Source organism: Streptopelia decaocto (assembly GCF_964273445.1).
Source record: "Streptopelia decaocto genome assembly, chromosome: 5".
NCBI classification, from domain to species: Eukaryota; Metazoa; Chordata; class Aves; order Columbiformes; family Columbidae; genus Streptopelia; species Streptopelia decaocto.
The window spans coordinates 13,460,321-13,480,808 of record NC_138659.1 but is presented as its reverse complement, the minus strand read 5'-3'; the positions used below and the strand labels follow the sequence as shown (position 1 = coordinate 13,480,808).

Here is a 20,488-nt window from a genome sequence, read left to right as displayed (position 1 = left end):
GTGTGAATAAATTGGGGAAAAAAGGTTAAAGAAGCTCAAGGGAATGGCAGTCCTTTTATTTATTGTGGTTAATTTTAACAAAGGCTCTTCTGTTCCCCCCCCCTTCTTTTTTTTCCTCTTTTGGAAGAGCTTCGTGCCAAGTTGCATTATTCCTCTTCACCATGGTACTACCATGAAACCCGCCTGGTATGTTTGCCTGAAAATCGCAGGTTTTCATGGAAATTGTTTTTATCTCCACAACTCCCTTTGTCACCTCAGACATGAAAAGAGGAGAAGGGTTTGGGCTCAAACCTGATCTCAGCAAAAAAACATCTACAGAAAAGCACCACAACCCTCCAAATCCAGCATCACGGAAACCCATCCTCCCAATGGGGCAGAAACCCCCCAAAAAACCTTCTGCCATCTCCCTTGTGACACCAATGCAACACACTGCAACCCACTTTGCACAGCTTGAATTTTAAAGCCCTTTGATACTTGGGAAAAAGCCTGTACCATCAGCGAGATTGTTTTGAAGGACTTTTTAAATGGAAATAGTTTCTTTTCTTGCAGACGATCGTGGCAACCAGAGCCTGTCTGGCTCCTGTCAGGGAGGCAAGAGCTCAGCAGCTCGTAGGGGGTGTCCTCTATTTCCAGCCTATTTACTGCTCCCTTGAGAAAGGCGCCTATAGATGCTCCAGTTCTCAGATGGAAGTTTGGAGGGACTCAGTTATTCAACAAACCAATCCTTTCTAAATGCTGTCAAAGGAGTGATTTGATGCCTTTCAGTGCTTACTATACAAAACACTGAAAGACCAGCAAACATCAAAAGCCGCAGAAGCGGAGTTGGAGTTTGGCAGGAGTTCATTAGCTGCCTGTGTCCTTCTGTGTGTGGCTTGTAATTACATGCAGACCTGATGCCAAATCCTCATCTATCAAGGGGTACCAATTAACATGCTGCTGGATGATTCGCAGGTAGCTGATGTCAAAATTTATACAACTGGCATGCCAAATATCCCATACTTTATTATTATATATTCTTCTTTTTAAGCTGGCCTTTTTTCCTGTTTTCAAGTTAATGTACAAGCGAGGCTTTGGCAGCAAAATTGGGATTCTCCAGCCTGGTCCCAGGCCACACACCAGTGGGTCTGATCCTGCTGTCACGGTCACAGCATCTGCAGGGACAAGTGCATCCCTTGGTACATGGGCCAAGAGCCTGCAAGCTGAACCACCTATTGTATTTTCCCTTTGTGTTAAGCATAATTTTTGCTCCAAGGAGAAAAACTCTAAAATTGAGGTACAATTTGCACTCCATACTTGCCATTCCTGCTGCTTGTACCCTCTCACTCCCATCAGTAATAAAACAGAAACAGCAGGAGCTTTAATATTAACTGGAGAAACTGAGGAATCAGGTACCTAAAAATGCTACTTCTACCTTTGGGATTAAAAAAAAAAAAAAATATTCAAACTGCATTTCCTGCAGGAAAATATAGCACGGATCCTTGAACCAGAAGAAGGCCCTTCTCTTACTTGCAATCTGCATCCCCTCCCAGCCAGCTGGCTCCCAAAGCAGCCCTTGGCAATTAAAACCTTGGGAAGACAAACACAACAGCAAGGAAACGAACCTTTTGTTTTCCTGTTTTTTCATTCTTGTCTTGTGTTTGATCCCCAAACAGAAATGCAGGCACCATTTTCTCAAGAAAAGAGAAAAAACCACGAGCCCAGTAGAGCATCTTGGCACTGACTTGGAGCAGGTCTCCAAGCAGCCTGGTTTGCCACCACTGTTGTTTTTCCCATGGAAAACAGGCGACCCAGCCCTCATTCCCTTCTTCCACTTTCTACTTTCCAGAAGCGAAGGTGAGTCCACTGAACTTCAGTGTCTTGGTGGCCTTCTGTTCTGAGACCCACCATGAAACAAGTAGCACATGAGACGCGTATGATTTCAGATTTACTGGAGTACAGCCACAGGACAACTAGGCACTCAAAACTCATGGGTTTGGATGCATTAAGGATATATGTATAACACCCAAAGGCCCTCTTTAACAGTAACTCAATAGGTTTTCCTCCTCATGCTTCACCTTTACCCTACAGCCTTCCCCAACATCCAGTTTCTATGTTATTTTTTTCTGACAGTTGTTCGGCACTCAGACACTCATGTCTACCACTCACCCCTCCAGATACCCTCACTTCCATACATTTTCCTCTTTCTATCACACTTCTTGCCACCATACCATTGCAAGAAAATGCCTTCAGTCCTTGCAGGATAACTCGACGCCAGAAGGGCTGCAAGTACAACCCAACACTCACAAGACTTTATGCTTCTAATAAACCTTTCACTGCATTTGACACAATACAGGTCTTGTCCAGCCATGAAAGCTTTCTTGCTTATCAGAAGAATTTTTAATCAACTGGAAGGCAAAACATGGCCTGACATTTTATTGCTTCCTTGCGCTTTGCTTTTAGATGTTTTGGTTTTCTCCAATTTGTACTCTTGCTAATCTCTTTAACCGAGGATCAGTGGAAAGCCTCAAGTCTTTCATGCCCAGCAGTTTACCCGGATAATTTGGAGGCAGAGGAGCATGGGGGCAGCAGGGGTGGCCTCATGGTAGGGTGGGAGAAGAAGGCACCAGGCACCAAGCTCTCACACTCACTGCAGGTTCTGGGACATGGTTTTGTCCTGGCCACAATTACAAAACAACAAATAACGTCTGTGGGGAAGGGTCATAAGAAGTTCAGCTTTCCTCTATTAAAACCATCTGGTGCCTATTAAAAAACCCAACTGGTTGGTTGGGATGGTTGGTAGCACCTCCTCCCTGCTCAGCTCTTCCTGGAACTTCTCAAGAGCATGGTGGCACTCAGGGGTGCCACCACAAAGGACAGGGCTGCTGTGGGAACAGGGGACCCAGTGGATGCACACCATGCTTTGGAGCCCTCCTGTTGTGAGGAAGATGCTCCAGCATCCATCTCATTTCACAGAATCATAGAATAGTTTGGGTTGGAATGGACCTTCCAAGCTCACCCGGTCCAACCCCTGCCATGAGCAGGGACATCTTCACCCAGATCAGGTTGTTCAGAGCCCCGTCCAGCCTGGACTGGGATGTCTCCAGGGATGGTTCATCCACCACCCCTCTGGGCAACCTGGGCCAGGGTTTTACCACCATCATTGTAAAAAACATCTTCCTCACCTCTCCTTATCTAAGCCAGGCCCTTCTTTAGGAGGCACCTATCCCCCCAGCACCCCAGGCTCCTGCCAGAATGCCCTCTGTGGGCCTGCAACTGAGCTGTGATTTCTGAGCAAAATAAAATGCTTTCTGAGCAAAATAAAACATGATGTCAGCCTGGGACACAGCAGAGGGTTTCTTCAGGTCAGAGGCACCAATGGGTCCCCCTCCAGCATCAACAGCAAGAGGCATTGCCAAACCTACAGGGGAGATGGCACAGGGGATGGGATGGGAACCTTTATTTTTCCCTTATTAAAAAAAAAAAAAATAAAAGCCTTAACCTTTCTTTTGTTTCCAACTGAAATAAAAAGAGAAGGAAAAAAAAAAAAAAAAGAGAGAAGAGAGTTTACAGCCAGTTCCCCAGCCTGTAACACAAAACCGCGCTGTGCTGGGAAACCTTACACCACGCAGCATCCAGCTCATGTACTCCTGCTCTGTTCGCTGCCTCCCGGATGCTTCCCCAAGCCCAAACTGCCCTTGAGAGAAGCCAAGCCTCAGCCTCTGCTGAAAAGCCTCTTTGTTTGGATTCCCTTTCCAAATCAGCGTATCCTGAGAATGAACTCCCTCCCACCCCTCTTGCAAGGCTTTTTAATGTTCAGATGCCTTTGGCAGTGGCCAAATTCGCCAGCAGGTTTGCGGTCCTGTAATAGTGTTCAAAACCTTGGTGCTGGAGCACGTACAGTGCTAGGAAATTTCTTTACGTTAAAGGAGAGAGGTGAAAAAAGAAAAAAAAGTATTGCAGAATTACTTCAAACGATCTTTTAATTGTGATTTGTGACTGGAGGAGCTAAGTCCTCCTTAATTAAACAATAGCTTTAATCAGCCTTCAATAGCCTACATTAAGACACACCAGTGAGCTGGAGAGGCGCTTTTTTATCTCTTCAACTGGCATAGTTGAAAGAAAACTAGAGGAGGAATCACTGCTCCTCAGAGAAACCCAGGCACAGGGTCTGGTTCCTACATGCACCACCAAGAGGATTTGACTCCAACTGCTGCCATCAGCTTTCTATGCAACTTCAAGTCCATCAGTTCATTGCACCCAGAAATGAAACGCATTTTCCTGCACTGCCCACTCAGTCTGCAAGCTCATGTGTGTGGGGCTCATGCGTGTTACATCCATACAGCCCCTGGTATGCAACCGAGTTCCCTGTCTCCCTTGGGGTTTGCAAGTCCCCCAAGAACTTGCAGTCCTACAAAGGGCAGAAGGTGTGGCACTCCCATGGCAGGATCTCTGGTCTAGCACAGACCCATCCAAGACTCACAAATAGTACCAAGGCAATTATTTCAGTTACGAATCAGAGCAAAACACAGCAGACCTTGCAGCAAGAGGCTAACTGGAACATCAGCCCCACACCTCACCCTGAGCCAAAATGGTCAAACCTTTTCTTCAAAACCAGACTCAGGTCCAGGACTTGAAGCAGTTTCATCAGGGAAAAGTTGCTTTTACTTGCAGTTAGCTTTTTAATTGACCTCAGCATTATATATTTCTCTGTGAAAGCAAAATGCTGAGCATTTAAGCAGGTGGATTTTCAGGCTGTGGACCCAGTCCTGTGCTTGTAAAGCAATACCCAATTTTGCAGACAACTTCAGCAAGAGCAAAAGCAAAGTCCTTTATGTTACATTCACCGTTCAGATGCATCCCAAGCTCTATTTCACTTGTCTACCTGTTTTAAACATGCTGTGTCCCAAGACTCTGCAGTAGCTCTTAGACCTTTAGGCACTGGAAAAGTTCTTTGTGCTCATGCATACAGGGATTTATCAAAACAGGCTTTCTCTAAAACACTATTTGACTTTTCCATGGGTTTGCATTTGATGATGATACATGCCAGCTCACTCAGAAAAACAAATGCCACAAAACTTCTCCTTTAAGGAAAAAAAAAAAAAATACTAACCCTCACAACCCAATGCTTTACAAATGCTTCCACATGCTAATCAGCCTCCTATTCAGCTCCAGACTGAATAGAACTCCAACAATGACAAAGAAATGCGCTGAACCTATTCCACATTTCATCCCCTTCACTCAAAATGTTGCTGTTACCTTGGTTTTCAGCCGCTTTGTGGGAGCTGCAGCAGAATGATGGCTGCATGCTAAAGCTGCAGGGATGGCCAAGAAATAAGGAATGCTAAATGAAAAAAATATCCATTCTGAATTACAGGAAAAAATATGGAATTATTTGATGAGATAGTCACTGGTGCTGCAAACTTTAATAGGAATAAATAAATATTTTTTTAAAAGGGGGGGGCACAAAAAAAAAATGAGGCCTCTGCTGAAAGCAGCCTCTTATAGTCAGGAAACAAAGGGAATTTTTTCACAGTTTGGCAAGCACAAGTGGGCTAGATCCCCCTCCAAGCCCTCCCTTTGATAATCAGACATTTGTGTTGGGTATTATCAACTACCAGGTGTCCCAGGGCACCTTTCCCCTCCATATCCTTAAACAGAAAAAATTCAGCTCTTATTTTGGGAACAGATGAGCCAGTTCTGCTCCAACAGGTGATGCAGGGTCATTTCCTTTTTCTGCAGAACACAAAAGCACGGAAACAGAGCCACCGGGAAAGCTTTCGCAGGAATCGAGGTGAGGCGCTGGGGGACAGGAGCACACATGTCCTGGGGACACACTTCAGCCCCAGCTCTGGGAGCCACAGGTTTCCTTCATGGTTGTGTATCACTGAGGATCTGATTTCAAAAGGTACCTTGGGAGGCAGGTGACAGCCTAGCAGCAGCACTGAAGTTTGCAGCTTCACTGAAATTGTTTGGAGTTAGAAGTAGCTCCGACAACAACCCCACGGACACCTGGGTGCATCCATACTGGAAACACTGCCCTCAAAGTGTGCCCTCACTGGGTTCCAGCTCCCTGCCCACGCATGGACGTGATGCTCCTTCACACTCCCTGTCTCCTTAGATGAGAAATTCCCAGAAGCACAAACCACTCCAGGGACGTGCCTGGGCAGGACCGAGGGCAGCAGGGCTCAAATCTGGGTACAGGACTCCTCTAGGGCTTCAGCTGGGCTGCAACCCAGGCAGCCAAGGGAGAAGCAGCTCCCCAAAAAGCAAGGGTCATCTGATCAGTGATCAAAGAGCAGCTGCAGACACCTGCTAACACCAAACGATTCACAGCTATCAACTTCAAAGGAGTTTTGCTGCCTGCCATCAGCTTACCGTCCATCCAAGATTAGTCCACCAGCATCATTCAGAACATGAACACACCCTGCCTTCATGGACCAGACCCGCTTACCAGCAGTTTGCCACACTATTTTAGACTCTCCCTTTGGAAACTATCACTTTAAAGAGCAGGGGGCTTTGCAGAAAAGCCTTGGAAGCTTTGAAAATGCTTGTGGTGCAAGACCAGTTACCATGGCTGCTGTGCTGCTACAGAGACCAGAGCAAAGACCTTGCTGTCACCATCGGTGCGGTGGGAACAATAACCAGGGCTGGGCTGGCTGCTCACTCAGGCCAGCCTCAAGCTGAGCCTTGCAGCCCGGCTTAAAGAAAGGCTCATCACACCACCCCAGAACAGAGGTTGTAAATAACTCGCCAAGTGTCAAGAAGACAGGAAGCCCAGACCCCATTTGTCACATTGGCTTTCAAATTCATTTTGAGGCATGCAATGGTGTCTCAGCTTTGCATAAGCACACACTGAATTAATAGTGATGGAACCAATATCTGTGTGCAGTCCCTGTCTCCAGCACACGCACAATCACATACAAGGGCACTGCTGTAAAAGCTTTCAAAAATGACCGCCAGTCTCACTAATTTACAGTAAAACCAGTTGAAAGCTCATTACAGGTTGCTGTGCAACTTGTCACTTCCTTCACGAAGCAGTAGGCTACAACCCTGACACTGCTGGGAAAACAGAGCTCCCAGAGGGAGCATCATTTGTTTCAAGAGGGCTGGCTGCCCAAAACCACTAACCAGTAACTTTCACTTTCTCTGTTTAACCCCACAGAAGGAAGAACCACACTGTTCTCAGCTCCTCCAATGAGCAAAGCTGAAGTGGCTCCAAGATGCAGCCTACTACTGTTTGCAAACTCCCAAAGCGGTGAAGGACACCTCCATGCCACAGCCACCTTCGCTGTTCAGGACAAGGTCTGGGTTATCCCACCAATGTCAACCCAGCCTCAATTTGCTGTGTCTCTCGGCACCATAGGCTAAGCCCACTGATACGGTTTATCAGAAAGGCTGGAGGCATATCCCAAGCTTCTCTGTGCCACCGCCAACAGAAGTTTCATGTCTTTTTGAGCAAAGGATGAAAAATTATGGGAAAGTGCTATAGAACTATGAATGCTCTACACTGATTCAGTGTCATCACCATTGTCAGACCAAATGCAGCTTCATGTGAGCTTTGGCTGGCAGCCCCAGCCTGGCCCTGAAGCTCCTGACTGAGAGGGCCATATGCTCAGATATGACAAGCTCATATATGGGTGTGAGCTACAGGCAACACCGGAACAAGAACACATGGCATAAAGAACACAGGCATCTTCAGAGCATCAGAAGCTCTGGAGTTAAATTTCACATTCTGCTTGTAATGTTTACTTGATGCAGAGAATCATTTTTCCACCCTCTGTCTTCAAACATCCAATGCATGTGAAAAACAAGCCCATTTACGTGCCCAGCTTGAAAGGATGGAGTTTATAAGAATTTCTGATACTTAGAAACCCACCAGGACAAACCTAGTCTTCAAACCCTTTAATACATTGTCTTGGTAACAAACTTATGCCTAAAGTGGGTTTTCCAATGGTTTGCTTCAAAAGCTATATGAAACCACTTCAAATACCTCTTTTCTTTGGTGACATTCTGCCTCCACAAGTCTAACTTGAGGACCAGCTTCTGCCAATCATGATCCCACCATTACAATTATGCCATTGCATGCAGCTAGAAGACATTAAGGGATTCTTGAGTGTAACTTCCAAACAGCTGCTCCAACACAACCCTGTACACAGACACATGATCTGCCCCAAGGAGCTTCTCACCTGCTAAAATTCATGGAGCAGGTAGTGCTTCTCCAAGGCAGATGTCATGGGAGAGAGCATAACAGGGATAGATGGGGTAGCTTTGAAAGGGATACAAATGCCCTTGTGAGAAAGGGACTGTGGTGATCCATGAGGAGATGATTCAGATGATCCATAGAATGTCCTGAGTTGAAAGGGACACACAAGGATCATTGAGGCCAACTCCTGTCCCTGCATATGACAATCCCATGGTTCACACCATGTGTCTGAGTGCGTTGTTCAGTCTCTTCCTAAATGATGGACAGGGCAGTCTCTTCCCAGGTTTTGTCAAGACCACTCAGCAGGTGTATCTACAAAGCCACAGCGAAGGCTGGCTGCAGGCAGTACCCCCATGCATGCAGCAGTGCAGCCTGCAGCACCATTTAGTGAGGAGGGAAGCATGGAGAGCTGCTTTAGCTTCTCTACTGCTCTGCCACACCAGCCAGTGGAAAAAAAATAAAATCCCCAGGCATATTTAAAAAACTGACTTCAGGTTTTACCATTGCAGAATAAATGCTGTATTACTTTAAATTACTTTTCTTTTCCTGAGGCTTTATCATTCACTTAGTCCTCATTTTCAAGCCTTTTTTTTTTTTTTAATATGAAACCTGACCTGTCAAAGAAAAACCCAGCATAACTGCAGAAGCCAGGGCCCTAAGACAGAGCAAAAAGAAAGAAAAATAAAATAATATGACAGCACTTGTACTCAAACCTCAGCTGGCATCCTGCTGCGCTGGAGGGAAAGCGGCATCCAGGGAGGGGGTTTCCCTGCTGCCCCCTGGGAGGCAAGCCCCAGGGATGCACAGGGCTGGGGAAAGCTGCCGTTGGGATGGAAGGGGTTTTTAGGCTGCTGCTGCTGCCTTTCCCCACACTGCCTGCAACAGGCACGTCCTTGTTCGAGGCACAGGCAAACTGGGCGACCACAACGGTCCCTTCTGGATTCCCATGGATGAAGCGGGAGCATTGTATGAACGAAACGGAGAGGATGGAGTCTGCTCTGTCAGAGCAAGCTGCAGAGGGAAGGGCTGGAGCTTTTTTGCCCCCCTCCCCCTTTTTACGTGATTTCAGAAAGAGATGGAGGCACACAAACACCTTTCCCATCTCAGATGCAGGCAACTTAAGAGGAGCCCTGGTTTGCAAGACGGTGCCCATGAGGCGCGGGTTCCCCGACTGTGGTATGCAAACCATCTCTGGGCGGTATACAGAGGCACATGCATCTGGAGGATGTACTGTCAGCCTGTATCTAGACAAACAAAGCCAGACCAAAACAGCCTAAGAAAGGTATGCATATTAAATTGAGATTTAAAGGGTATAAAAATATTCTGTTTGATCTGGGAGTGATGTTTATGTTATTTTCTGTGCTCACTACAAACAAGAGACGATTAAAAAAAATGTCATCTACTGTAACTGTGATCCCATCTTCTGCCTGCCCGAGAAGCAGGTACACAGGATTCAAAGCACCTCTGGCCATGAAGCAGTTGCACATAATTCTGCTTTCCTGGAGACACATCTTCAGGTTTGCCAAATTCCACCAACTCAGGAAAGCCAGCAGAAGCCCCAAGGACTCAGTCTGCCATAGGTACAGCATTTCCTTGTTCTGCAATTAACACCTCAAGTATAATTGTCACTAATAACCTGCTCTTGATAGGGTTTTTGGTTTTTATAAAGCCAATGCAAAAAAGAAAAACTGTATTTTAAACACCACCAAAATATTTATCTCTTTTTGTCTTGCAGGCATCTTTGGCTCCTCTGGTCTTTCAAGAGACTGGAAAAACTAAGGATTGGTATCTTGCTTAGATGCTGACTGTTTGCTTAACAGGAAGCTTTTCAAGGCTCAAAAAATCTCCTTTACTCTCAAGTGATGGTGGGATACAACCACACAATGTGCCAGGATGCCACCCCTGCAAACTTGCCTTTGCCGAAGCACTTGCAGACCAGCCATCCCGAAAACAGACCTTGCTGCCTCACAGGGAGCTCACTGCCACCAGGAGAAGCTACAGGTATTAAAATAAGCAATACATAAACATTAATGACCAAACCCCATCTAGGGATGCTCAAAACACGATGACGACTCTCCGCCCACACAGCTTCTCATGTGTGGTATAGACTCAGTCCTCCTCCAGCGCAGAGAAGACGCATCATGGAGAAGACAACTCCAAGGTGTTGGGACTGCCCATCTGGTTTAGTACAGTCAGATCTCATTGCCCCTTGCTGAAAATAAGAAATGGCTCAGCCAGCAGTTTCTTCTAGAGCATATAGAAAGACTTTATCTACAGGACAAGTGAGCTCTGCATGCAGGGTAGTCTTAAAAAAAAAAAAATAAGAAAAAAAACACCCAACCCAAACAAAGCAAAGTTACTTAGCTCATCAAATTCAACTTTACAGCATCCAAATAACTCTAACCTCATCTCGTCTTTAATTCCTCCCACTCCTTGCACACAAATGACAATCCCAGGCCTGTTTATGCCAATTTCCATGACAGAGCAGCAGAGCCTCTGGTGGAGCTCAAACCCTTTTTTCTTCTGAAAGCTGGACAACACCACAATTTTCTACATAGAGGAGGAAAGTTAAGAGTAATCTAAACTGTTAGCCCAAATTTTAATATTGTATCCCCACTTTACATAAACATGTCAAGGTCCTGCTACCATAAATATTTACTTTCAAAGTTTATTTTAGCATCAAGCTCACTACAGGAGAGGTGATGCCAAATTTCTGAGAAAGCTGAAGAGATATTAAGGTCATAAGAGGCCTATCCACCTGTTGCTTCAAAACCTCTCAAAGGCAGTAAAACTTGTGTTGTGTAGATTAACTGGGACCACCGGAAGAGAAATAATTAAATTAGAGACAGAAAATAAGACACAGTAAATTATGTGCAGTTTACGTCTCACCAGCCTGAAACACGCGCTCCCATAAACCAAATTTCCACAAGCCTAGGAAGCAGGTATGCCAGATGAAATCCCTCCATTCTATAGCACAAGCACAACTTTTGGGAAGCTGTTCTACCTCTACAAGCTGCACAAATATAAGCTACTGAAGACCCTAATCTGCTCTATCAGTCTTGCTGACACAGTCTTCCCCTCTTCCGAGATTAAATGCTAGACTCGGTGCCTATCAGCAGAGCACAGGTGGCTGGTCAGAGTTTGCTGAATGTGGAGAGTCCCTGCTAATGGGAAAAAGAGCATGTCTGAGGGGAGTAAATTTAGCCTTAAATGTTACTACATATGTGGGGCAGACTCCAAAAAATCATAGAATAGTTTGGATTGGAAGGGAACTTCAAAGCTCCCCTAGTCCAGCCCCTGCCATGAGCAGGGACATCTTCACCCAGCTCAGGTTGCTCAGAGCCCTGTCCAGCCTGGCCTGGGATGTCTCCAGGGATGGGGCATCCACCACCTCTCTGGGAAACCTGGGCCAGTACTTCACCACTCTAACTGTAAAAAATTTCTTCCTCATGTCTAGTCTGAATGTCCCCTCCATTAATTTAAAACCATCACTCCTTGTCCTATCACAACAGGCCCTGTTAAAAAGTCTGACCCCATCTTTCTCATAAGCCTCTTTTAAGTACTGCAAGGCTGCAATAAGGTCTCCCTCGAGCCTTCTCCCACCTCAAGGGTCAGGGCAGGAGGCTCAGAGGGTTCTCCAAAGCTCTACAACATGAAGACACGGACCAGCTTAGTGGGGGCAACCTCAGCTCCCCCGGCTGAGCTCCTCAATCACATTTTCAGATGTGTCACGGTGACCAGTGAGACAGGGACACGGCAGCAGCGACTCTTCCACACCACCAAGCTCGCCTGCAGCCCTAACAATTTCAGGAAGCATCTTCTAATTCTCTAAACAGAGCCCTCCTGAGAGGAGGAAGCAGATGGAGAAAGTTAATTTCCCCCCTCACATGACCTGCTTTAATAAATGCACACTCAGTTCTTTTCTGTCTCTTTTACCGAGTTAAGCACCAACATGAAATTTCTGGGAAGTTCACAGTGTTGGTCATGAAACCTCTTGTTCATGCAAGAAACCAGGGATATGTCAGTACCAAGCGCCCCATTAGAGTGGGGTATTCCAAAATATTCAGCTCCATGCCAACCCAATGCAAGTTGGAAATGCAGGAGAAATGCAGGGTTCTCATTCAGCAGATCTTCATCCAACCTACTCCACCAGCAACACACTTCTGCCTACAGTTCAACGACTTTGCTCTCTGTGATCCCCAAAGAATGGAGATACAAATCTTCCCCTTATGCATTTACTATCAAGATAACCATTGTACTTAACAATGAAAGACAAAAGTGGATCTTTCTAACGACTCGTACCAAATTAAAACTGAGGGAAGCCCCTGATAGTGCTGCTTTACTTATTCTGACTTTCTTAGATGTTTATGATAATTGTCTTCTGGGTAATTTGTTTAAATTTGTATGTAAACAAAGAAGGGCTTGTACACATCTACAACCTTCAAGAGAGCTGACATGTCATTTCTGAAAGGCATTTCAGCCATAGTTTAATATTTTCAGGTCAGAGTTATGGCAGTACCTGCAGTAGAAGTCAATGCAGTGTCACAGACCTCTGCAAATCAAATGATCAGTTTTAATATTTCCTAAAGTGGTCCTCAAATGAGCAAAAGCCGTCTGTTTCCCTGCTACTCCAAATGTCTTTGGGCAGCCGCTCAAGAAGCGTAACTCAGTTTAACTGCACTGGAGGCCATTGGCCATGTGCCTACATGCACCAGCAGAAGACCTCTATGAGTACCTCCACCTTTAAACAAGTCATTTCACCCAGTTCTGCTTCTCATTATCTTACACAGGAGTCTATTTCTTTACTGAACATGTAAATACCCATCAACTTGTATCTGTCCATCTTTCTCTTACAGGCTTCAGCTAGAGCATGTTTTTTTCACCTTCAACTCATGCCCAGTCATCCACCAGCAGGTCCGATACTACTAGTCTGGGTGTATTTGAAAAAGCCCATCCCCAAACACACATCATGGACTATCCATCATGTAATTGCTTCCCTTACCACATCCCACCTGTGCTCTTCACCTGGTGGTGATCAGCTGGATCTAAGCTTTCCTTCAGCTGTTGAACTCATGCTCTTCTAAATGCTCCTTACACTTAAACAAACAAAAAAACCCAAACAAAGCAAAACAAAAAAAACCTCAACTAACTCTGATGTTTACTTTCTGATTTCCACCGGTAGTAATGTGAAACAAAGTAACAATCACAGTTTTTACTGTATCTTGTTATTCTCTGCTAACAATACCTTCCAGTGATGCTTGATAAGTTTTATTTACCCAAACTATCACAAGTAGAATAACACATGTCAACAAAGTGCTTTTGCATTTAGGACCCTTAGTCTTGAGAAGGGGAAGAAAACCCTTTACCCATTGAAATAGCACTTACTCGTGCCAGGAAGGGCTGAAGTTAAGAAAACTAACGTAAATAAAAGTTTGAAAGTTCTGACTCCTAGGAGTTGTGTTTTACTAGAAACCCAACCTTCTGTTTAAATAAGTGAGGTAAGTCAAACTAGTTATGTTTCTACTTACATTAGTTTCATATATGGGATAAGTATTTTTATTTTTTCCAGATACAAGAAGATGAAGTTTTCTGCACTGGCCTCTATTCTTGTGGGAATATAAAGAGAAAACCATGCCTCTCTTCTTAATGTATTAGTGCCTTGTAATATACACCAGATGATCAATAAACTACATAAAAATTAAATCAAACTGACAGTCTTTAAAAAATGGGCTCTAAGCAGAAACAATTGTTTTAAAGACTGTGGTGTCTGGAGTATTAAACTCACGTGCTGTTGTGTTATTAATCTCTTTGTTGGAAGCCAGTTGATTTCCCCTGCCTGTGTCTGTCAATTAAATATTCAGCATTGCAGCCACAATTGAACAGTTGATGTTTTGGCATGCAAAAATCTTTTTAAAGACAGACTGTTGACAGTTTCCTTACATGCCGTACTATTTCCAAAAGCCAAGCTAGCAAGCTAAGACTTCTGCCAGGGACTACGAGATGCCCGAGAGCACTTCAAAGCCAACTTTTAAAGAAATTAGTTTAGCGAGGTGCCAGCACTCAGTCCAAGAAGGGGAGAGGGGAAAAAAGACTGGTGAACTCGACACCCGAGCAACAAAGTAACTAGAGTGGCAAAAGGTTTTTTTCCTTCGTTATTAAAAAAAATAAAATAAAGAAGTACACCCAAGCGGGGCGGTTTGTGGCAGCCGTAGAGCACTACCCCCACCTGGAGCTGGCCCCGGCGCCGACCGAGGTGCCGCTGGCCGGGCAGGCGGGGGGTGTGGGGCCCTGCCCGGGGGGGGCCCCCCTCCGGGGGCGCATCCCCGAGCTCACAGTGCCCCCTGCGCCCCGTCGGCAGCCCGGCCACCCACCCACCCTGCGTTCCCCCCGCGCCGGGTCAGGCCGTGGCGGGGGTGGGGAGAAACAAAAAATAAATAAATTAAAAAGTAAATCGAGGTGTGAGGGGTGCTGTGCCCACCATTTCGCGCGGGGAGCCGGCTGTCCCACGGCTGCCCCATTCCCCACCGCGCCCACCCCCATTGTGACCCCGGCGGGACGCGCTCCCCGGCCCGGCCGGTGCCGCCGCCGCCGCTGCCCCGTTCCCCACTCGCCTCGGCCGGCGGCCCCGCTCCGCGCCCGGCTCCGCTCCGCTTTTGTTTGGGAAGCGGCACGGCCGGGGCACGGCCGAGCTCTGCCCGCCCGCCCTCCGCCAAACTTTCCCAAAGTAGGAGTCCGGGGGGCTGGGGAGGAGGTTGGGGGGAGGTTGGAAGGGAGAGGAGCGGAGGGAAGGGGCGCGGAGCCCCGCGGAGCTCCCGCGGCTGCTCACCCATGACGAGGCAGAGGAAGTCGAGGCAGATGAGCAGGGCTTTCTTGCTGCTGCTCTTGGCCGGGTTGTTGTTCAGCGCCGGGCTGCCCCCATTCTTGCTCTCCGGCGGGATCGCCTTATCGTACTTGTAGCTCTGCATTATCGGGGGCGAACGCCCGAGCCGTGCCGAGCCGAGCCGGGCCACGCCGAGCCGAGCCGCGCCGCCGGGCTGGCAGGCGGTGAGCCGGGGAGGTGCTGCCCGCGCCGCCGGAGCCGCTCCCGGCCTCTCCGGTGAGGCACGGGAGGCGAAACGCAGGCGGGTCTTCCAACAACAACAACAACAAAAAAATAGCAGAACAAAAACAAAACAAGCACAAAACCACCAGCAAAGGAGGGGCGGGAGGGAAGGGAGAGCGAAGGAGAAGTTTGCGGGTGTCCCAAGGCGGTGGAAAAGTCCTGGAGGAAAAGCCGGGAGGAGGGATAAAAAATATATGTATATATGTATATATCAGGATCTCAGTACGCGGGGGGAAAACGTGCGGAGCGAGGAGCTGGGCGATGCGCACTCCCGCGGGCAGGTGGGCTCCGCGCTCGGCTCCGCGCTCTGCTCCGCGCTGCGCTGGGGTCTCCCGCCGCGCCCGCCCCGGCCGCTCTGGGAGCCACCGGCTTGTTTCTGCACTTTTATTTCGCGAGGGCCTTTCCACCCCTTAGGAAAAAAAAAAAAAAAAAAAAGAAAAAAAAAAAATCAGTCACTTCGCCTCGGATGGGATATCCAAGTAAGCACAGCCCCTTTCCTGCATCTGACATTTTACATAGATAATTAACTCCACATTTTTTTCCTGAGGGAAGTTTAAAAAAAAAAAAAAAAGTCAGGAACTAAAAGTTTTTTCGTAGACCAGAAGGAGGGAGCCTCTAGCGTTCATACACCAGAGAGAGGAGGGCGATGGGAGAGGGGGCGGGGGGAAGGAAAACAACCAGCCGATCCAAGGCTGGATGACTCCCGAAAAGTGGCAATGGTGTGAAGGGGAGAAAGCTGGTAACAAATAACTTTAAACACATTTCTCCTGTTTTGTTTTGGTTTTTTTTCCCTGACCTCCAGCTCTGCTCCACGTGCTGAGACAGATCCTTTTCGAGGGGACGCAGTGTGTACGGTACCCATGGACCCTGGTGCCTGGCAGGGCCGGATTCCGCTCTGTGTGCTCACAGATGAAGGATTGGTTTGGCCATGACACCCTCCCGTGGGTACCACCACCCAACCATGGCAGCTTCACTCTCCTGCACCAGCAATACGACCTTCGTAAAGTGCAGAACAAGAGCATTTGGAGTTTGGTGAGGGATTATTATGTTGGTTAATCGTCCTTTTGCTCTAATTAAAAATCATCAAGGAAGTAAACAAAAGGTTTCCCAAGAACCCTGGGCTGGCAGGATGGTGATGCTAGCAGCTCCAAGCAGCGCAGACAGGGATGCAAGGTGGTGGGAAGAGTGCGTGGAAGCTGCTCAGGATGGCATCTGACTGCTTTTCTTCTTTTATTTGTTTGTATATCTGACCTCAGCCTTCTGTCTGTGTGCTGGCAAACCATGACCTGGCCAAATCCTGTGCCTGGGCTGTGTCCCCCATATCCTGCTGTGTCCCCAGAATCTCCCTGCCTGCAGGGGCGGGCAGGCAGGCAGGGAGGGCAGGTAGGGCCCCCCAGCAAGGACATGCTTCCCTGCTGCTTTTCACAGAGCTGCAGACTGTAACCCGAGTGCTACAGATTGCGCCTTGGCAAGGGCAGGTTTTCCAGGAATCTGTTTAGACACATACCTGGGCACACTGAGGCCAACCTAGGAGGAATAAAGCAAAGCGTTTTCATATTTTACTTTTATATGTGTGGTGTAAAAACAAAGGGGAAAACAGACCTTGGACTTTCTTCCAGCTCTTTCATTACACCTCAGCGACATGCACTCAGGTGTCATCTCCCACCTTACTTTTGAGGAGATGGCTCTCTTTCGCCCAGTATCACCCTGTGGCACTGAACACAAACCCATCAGTTTTGGCCCAAAATGGTGCCCCACAGTGATGGCCACGCACCCAGGCCCAAGCTGCCTCTGAAGGACACATCTCAAGGTCTCTCTCTCATTCTCCTGACCAGGGCAGAGGTGCGGGTGCCTAATTTAGGCTCCTCAAATGCCTGAAGTGAGTGGAAAGAATCCTCACATGGGAATTCTCCCCCAGCCCAGGGGACCAGCCCACACCAGCTGTGGGCACACTGCCCAGCCCAGCTCACCACCTCTGCTGCAGGGCCAAGCATCCACCCTGCCCTGCACCCTTCAGAGCCTGGCCCTTGTGAGAGGAGCCCACAGATTTCAGCAGCTGCTTTCACCCTCCCCAAATCTGCTAACTGAAAATGATCCTCATGCAAATTCCCTGGGCTAAATTCAATCTTGCATTTAAAACAAGAAAATAAATTTTTAAAAAAGAGAGAGAGAGACCTGACATTGTAACAGCAAACAAACAAACAAAAACTTTTTTGTACTTAAAGGGAAATTAAAATTATAGTTTCATATTTGCATTTACAAGACCCCTCAGGCTACTAATGTTTGCATTTTCATAACAAAAAAGATTGTACTGTTAATTGATGCAAGCAAGGGCACACAAATAAGTCTGAATCTTGGACAATTTCTTAAGGGAGCAGCCACTACAATTGCTCAGTTCACACTTGACAATGGGTAAGTCAGCAGCCCCAAAACGCAGCTTCTGTGCTTTTGTCAATAATATGCAAGAGATTCATTGGTAATAATTGTTTATTCACAAATGCAATTATTGAATACAGCATGCAACAGCTATCCACTTAGGGCTCAGCTTTTCCTTTCAGATTCTAAATTCCCACTACGGACTGAAGGTTTTTTCCTTGATATAAATTAACTGAGCCAATTGCATTTATGTTATCAGTGAATTTTGCCCAACATTTTTGGAGACTGACTGACCTCACAACATTTTCACCATTTTCATGTCTCAGCTGGACTAGATAGCCAGTGAACAAGGAACGCAGCACTGATACAACCTATAGGAAAATAAAATAGTTGTGGTAATGCTTGTTCTTGCCCAGATATAAACATTAACTATGATATTTCAGAACCCAACAATATTAAAACAGGAATTGTGTTATGTTCAGTCTTGCCATTTTAAGAGACTCAGCTCTTTAAGACTACTCCTGTAACAGGAAAAGGGGCAGGAACTGGATGCTGTCCCTTGCACCTTCGTATGGTAGGGCATGACTACATGGCAACCTGCTCATTTTGCAGCAATAATTTAAAATGGAGAGAAGCTCTTCGTCCTTCAGCATGACCAGTCACCATGATCCAGGTCAAAGGGCATAATTCTGTAAAAAAAACAAAACAAAACACCGCCACAACAACAAAAAACACCCACACCAAGTCCAAGAAGACAGTAAGGTCGGGTTTGGGGAAAAAGAAAAAGTAGCCTGTCAAGAGCTTGTGTTTCCACCTGGTACACAGAGTAGGTTTGGGGAAAGAGAAGGGAAGCAGCTCCAGTTTCTGCTCTGAGGCTCATAGAAGCAGTTTATCCTATAGGTCACTTAATAGAAAATAACTATTTGTTAGAGCAGGGAGCAGATTTGCAGCCTGCTCTTACACTCCCACTTATCCCATCCCACTCCCCTTGGCCCAGCACAACTTTAATTAGTCCCTACAAGGTGTTTCATTAGTGCAGCATCACTGACAGTGTCAGCTCTGCCCCTTGCCCGCGCAGCTCCCCTGCTCCCAGGGCTGCTGTGTTTGCAAGCATAGAGAATCCCGCTCTTCCTGACATCCTGACAAGAACAATGTTGCAGGACAGTTTGATGTCTAAAGTGTGTATGGTTGGACACTTATTTTGATGCACAGCCCAACACCAAACCAGTGCTGCCCTCTCAGACCTGCATCAGGGTTCTAGATAGGAGCCCACTTTGTTTTTCCATCACATAGAAGCTTTGGCAGTAGCTCTTCTGGAGATGGGACATGCAGCAGGGAAGGACTAGGCCCTGCCTATTGTATTTCTTGGAGCTGTTCATGACCATGTCTATAGCAAACCTAAAATAAGAAAGTGAGCTGTACTCAGTATGCTGATTGTTATCTCTACATTATTTGAGATTGTTCCACAACGAACAGGGAAACTGGGGCAAAGTTCCGTGCTGCTGAGCATCAGGTCACCTAAACTGGAGTCACGAGGCCAGAATACCAGTAAACTTCTGGGAAGTCCAAAGCTGAGCCACCACTACTCTGTTGAGGACTATTTTTAGCACCAGCAGCTGCTGCTGGAGAAAACACAAGAGGGGCTGCGAGCAGTGGGGAGGGTTGACATTGCCAACCCCAGGCCAAGGCAGGAGGAGGTGAAGGGCAGGAGAGCTGCCACGTCCCCTGCCTGGCCACCTTCACCGGTGCTGGGTTATCCAACGCACGCAATCATTGCTGCCCTGTTGAGAAATGTTTGCAAAGGCTGAACTTAGACCTGTCATTGCAGAGAGAGGCAAATAAAAGTGAAATCCAAAGGGGGCCCAGTTCTGCCCTCTCCAATGCCACGGGGAAGAATCAAGCCTCATAAATCTTCAGGTCATTTTAAAAAATAACTGATAAATGTCATCCTGATACAGGGTTTGCTGCTCTTCAGGAAATGGGGTGTCCAGATGGATGCAGGCCAGGAGGGTCATCCCTCAAGCATGTGCCACAGTAACCCATGGGGTAGGGAGCTCTGTGGTCACAGAGTGGTTCCTGGCATCCCAAATCACTCATAGTCAGATGCATTCGATTTGCCAACAGCCTTCAGAAGTCCAGGCTGTTTTGAAACCAGCTTCTGTATTGCTGCCAAGTTTCACAATCCTGGTGTTTCTCCTTAATTTAATGTAGTTCCCCTGAATCTTGCTGGCTCCTGAAATGATTAGAAGATTCCACTTCTCATTATTACAAAGAGGAAAAAAAGTATAAAAATTAAAAAAAAAAAATCAAATTACACGGGTATGACAAAAAGCTCAAAAATGTGACCTCTACATCTCATCAGAAAGATCAAAATGCACTAGATGTAGGAAAGGATACCTTTTGATTTAATCTGATTATTTTTCTGAAGGCCACATCCCAAGATTTGAAGGAGCCTGATTTATGCTTCGGCGGCACTGGGGACCGGTAACACCTCGTGTCCGGCTCGGGTTATGCCTCTGTCTTCAGTACACCGTCCTCGAAAAAGAGAATAACAGCACCATCTACTGCCCTTTCTTAGCAGTTGCTTGGAAAAACAAATCCTTCGGCTCCATCAAAGCAGCTCCAGCAGGTCATGGCTACGGTTTCCTCCTGCCTGGTGATACATCTCCATATTGATGAAGAAATTGGAGCAAACTTATACTGCAAAAATCAAAAGCACTGTCTTAATTACAAAAGACGCACTTTAATTATTAGAAATTCCAGCCCTGAATAATACACCTTCTCCCCAACTGGTGGCATTAAAAAGGATTTCAATGGGCCAGTATTTT

The 20,488-nt window shown here is 46.7% G+C and overlaps 1 protein-coding gene across 1 annotated transcript in view; it reads right to left on the bottom strand.

Annotated features, from left to right (window-relative positions):
* PLPP3 (phospholipid phosphatase 3) overlaps positions 1 to 15,644 on the bottom strand; it is a 44,613-nt gene extending 28,969 nt beyond the window's left edge. Inside the window, exon 1 of the mRNA XM_082054734.1 lies at positions 15,009 to 15,644. Coding sequence (XP_081910860.1) covers positions 15,009 to 15,147 — 139 coding nt within the window. The 5' untranslated portion in view covers positions 15,148 to 15,644. The remainder of the gene's footprint in view (positions 1 to 15,008) is intronic.
* Between the last annotated feature and the right edge of the window lie 4,844 nt (positions 15,645 to 20,488).